General features: G+C 35.6%; 1 protein-coding gene across 1 annotated transcript in view; it reads right to left on the reverse strand.

Annotated features, from left to right (window-relative positions):
• Nucleotides 1–3,246, reverse strand: part of LOC116376811 (gastrula zinc finger protein XlCGF57.1-like) — a 10,225-nt gene extending 6,979 nt beyond the window's left edge. Inside the window, exon 1 of the mRNA XM_031838293.1 lies at nt 2,944–3,246. Coding sequence (XP_031694153.1) covers nt 2,944–3,193 — 250 coding nt within the window. The 5' untranslated portion in view covers nt 3,194–3,246. The remainder of the gene's footprint in view (nt 1–2,943) is intronic.
• Nucleotides 3,247–3,857: the final 611 nt, after the last annotated feature.

The raw sequence follows: 3,857 nt of genomic DNA on the forward strand, positions 1-3,857 counted from the left end.
ATATATATATATATATATATATATATATATATATATATATATATATACACACACACACACTTTTTTTTGGATATATATTTATACTTATATTGTATATAGCTGTTAAATGTTTATACCTACATCTGTTCTACTTTTTTGCTGCCCTTTTTTATTCTTTATATATTTTTTCTTGTTTATTGTAAATTTGTGTTTGTACATTGAGAGCGGACTGTAAACCGGAGACAAATTCCATGTATGCGTACACACACATGAGCAATAAAGCCGATTCTGATCTCATTACATCTCTTCACTGCTATGCTGATGATACTCAGATCTATCTGCCCCTCAATTAAAAAGAAAATCAGGCCGATTTAACTCAATCACACAACTGTCTCCAATACATTTCATGCTGGTTAGCTCATAATTTGCTTCAGTTGACGCTATATATATTAGTGCTGGGCAACGATTAAAATATTTAATCACGATTAATCGCATTGTTATGAGCAAAGTTCAATAATGAATTCAGACTCGCACTTTTATTTTAAAGTACTGCTATATGAACAAAAGTGCAACAACATTTGGTTTGCAAACACTTTAAACAAATAAGGTTATTTTTAACAGCAGTATTCCCTTTACACAGTAGCAGTTATAACACAGTTATAATGATTCTGAGCATAGATATTCAGCCAGTGTTCATAACTTTATCTTCATGTGTGTAAGAGATGCAATTTAAATATACACCTTGAAAACTGCAAACATATCTACTTCTTTTTTTATGTTTGTTAAATTCTCAGTAGTGACAACTAAATTATGCTTATTATACATATTACAAACAAAACACTTTAAAAACTCGACAATATGTATTTTAATATTGTTACTGTTGTAAATTGTTTGAGTGCATGATTTACTTTTATTGTGAAGAGCATGAAAACGGAAGTGCTTTTACTTTGAAGAGACAGGAAGTAGAATGGTACGTGTTCTTGATGCTAACAATGTTAATGAAATGTAGAAAACCACATGTCGGGTGCAAGAGGGCGTTGTGTTCACTGTAACATTGTAATACTGCAGTTCAGACAGTAAAGTGTTCCGTTCAAACAAGACGTGTCTTGGTCCTCACGAGAAGCTCCACTTCACAACAGTCACGTTTGATCCTGTAACAGACATCGCGCTCGCGTGTGTGTGTGTGTTTGTGTGTGTGTGTTTGTGAGACAAGAGTGAACGACGGTGACGGAGTGTAGGAGGGGCTCTGGACCCGGGGGGAAGAAGGAAGTGACGCCACACGAACACAGCTGTTCACTGCTTGCTGCCTGGTTCTTGTGTTAAAAATATCGCTTAATAATACAAATAAACAAAACTGCGTTAACGCGCGATAATATAATTGTCTGCGTTAATTAATTAATGCGTTAAGGGGTTAACTTGCCCAGCACTAATATATATAGCGTACCAGTGGACTCATATATATATATATATATATATATATATATATACACTACATTACAACTTTTTAATCGCATTGTTATGCTTAAAATTCAATAATGAATTCAAAAGTAGTGTATTGAGCACTTTTATTTTAAAGTCCTGCTATATGAACTAAAGGTCAATAACATTTGGTTTAAACACATCAGGTTGTTGTTAGCAGCAGTATTCCCTTTACACAGTAGCAGTTATAACACAGTTATAATGATTCTGATCATAGATATTCAGCCGGTGTTCAGAACTTTATCTTCATGTGTGTAAGAGATGATATTTAAATATACTTCTTGAAAACTGAAACCTATCTACGTCATGTTTTTATGTTTGTTAAATTCTCAGTAGTGATAACTAAATGATGCTTATTATACATATTCCAAACAAAACACTTTAAAAACATAATTTAAATGAATCATTCATACACATATGCAACGCTGATTACTGTAATATGTGTGGTATTTGTTATAAATGTACGTTGGTACATAGAGGGTGATAAGAAATGATTAATCTAATATAAATATTATATATATATATATATATATATATATTTATATTTATTATTATTATTATCGACGGTCTCACTGATCTTTCTGTTATTATTATTATTGTCTTGTTTTTGCTGCTTTGTCTGTCAAAGCACTTTGTAAACTCAGTTTTTAAAGGCAGCCACTGCCAAGGACAAGGGCAGGCTGCAGCGCATCATTCGCTCTGCTGAGAGGGTGATTGGCTGCAATCTGCCGTCCCTCCAGGACTTGTTCGCTTCAAGGACCCTGAAGCGAACAAGAAGGATTGTAGCCGACCCCTCTCACCCTGCACATGAACTGTTCGTGCCCCTTCCATCTGGCAGGAGGCTGCGGTCCATCAGGACCAAGACCTCATGACACATGAACAGTTTCTTCAGTCTTCAGTCGGGCTCATCAACAAAGCCCAGGACCCCACTGACTCTGTCATCCCCAGGACAACCTCCTACTGTCACTCCCCTGCACATCCCTCTATGTTTATATAGTTAAACACACTCGACACTCTTAATATTTCACTTAAATTTCACTTGTTTACAGTCCTGTTATCTGTCTGTTGTGCACTTTATTTTATACTCTTTTATATTCTATTGTACATTTTAATATGTTTCTATTTCTTGCACTGTGTTGATTGTTTAATGTTATTTTTTAATGTTATTGTTTAATGTTATGCACCACCCGCCATGACAAATTCCTTGTAGGTGCAAACTTCCTTGGCAATAAACGGTTCTGATTCTGATTATTATTATCATATATTATATATTGTATAGTATACTATTATTATTATATATTATTATTATTATTATATATTGTATAGTATACTATTAGTATTATATATTATATTATTATTATCATTATTATTACTATATATTATATATTGTATAGTATACTATTATTATTATATATTATATTATATTGTATATTATTAGTATCATTATTATATATTATTATAACCGACTACATCCGGGACACGAACCTCTGTCGGCGGGCTCCTCCGGTTGTCTCTCGGCCGCTGTAGAGGCTCCTAACGCGGTGAAGATGAGCTCCACGGCCGCGGTGATCCGCTCCGTGACGCGTTGCTTCAGCTCCACGTCCGCCTGTCGCTCCTTCAGCAGACAGAAGATCTCCTCCGCGGCCGCAGACAGATGCTCGTGGATCGCAGCCCGCAGGCTCCGGTTGTCCCGCAGGCTCCGGTTTTCGATGCTCTTCGACCGTTTTTTGGACATTTTTAGCGGAACTTCCACCGAACAAAGAGGAGCATGTAAACAACGAGAGTACACTTCCGGGTTCCCCCGAATGAGCGTCTTTGCGTCAGACGTTCCTTACGTTGGGGTATGACGTCATCTCGTCATACCGGATCTGCTGAGACCCTCAGCTCCTTTAAATCCAGATTGAAGACTTTTCTGTTTGCTGCCTTTACTTGAACCACATTCAAGGATATTAATACATTTCTGCATTTTACTCCTGTGTTTTATTTCTTACACTGCTTTCTAGTGTTTTAATGAGTGTTTTTAGTGTTTTAATGAACGTTCTTGTTTTTAAATCTCCTTTTCTTTTGCCTTGTGTTTTGATGCTTTTGATGGTTTTATGTGAAGCACTTTGAAACACCTCGTTGTTGAAATGTGCTCTACAAATAAACGTGCCTGGTCAACAGCTGGCTGCTACCAGCACCAGACAACACCACGTTTTTTTAACGTTTCGATGTGAAAACGTCACAGAACGAACTTTAGACCAAACTCGTCTAAAGATCAGTGTATTTAAAGATGACGTCATGATTTAAAGAGACACAATGTTCAGAAACATAAACAGATTATGAACCACAGCTACCTTCTAATAGATTTATATACATATATATATATATATACATATATATATATATACATATATATA

Source organism: Anarrhichthys ocellatus, unplaced genomic scaffold, assembly GCF_004355925.1.
Source record: "Anarrhichthys ocellatus isolate YVR2014 unplaced genomic scaffold, GSC_Weel_1.0 scaffold622, whole genome shotgun sequence".
NCBI lineage: Eukaryota > Metazoa > Chordata > Actinopteri > Perciformes > Anarhichadidae > Anarrhichthys > Anarrhichthys ocellatus.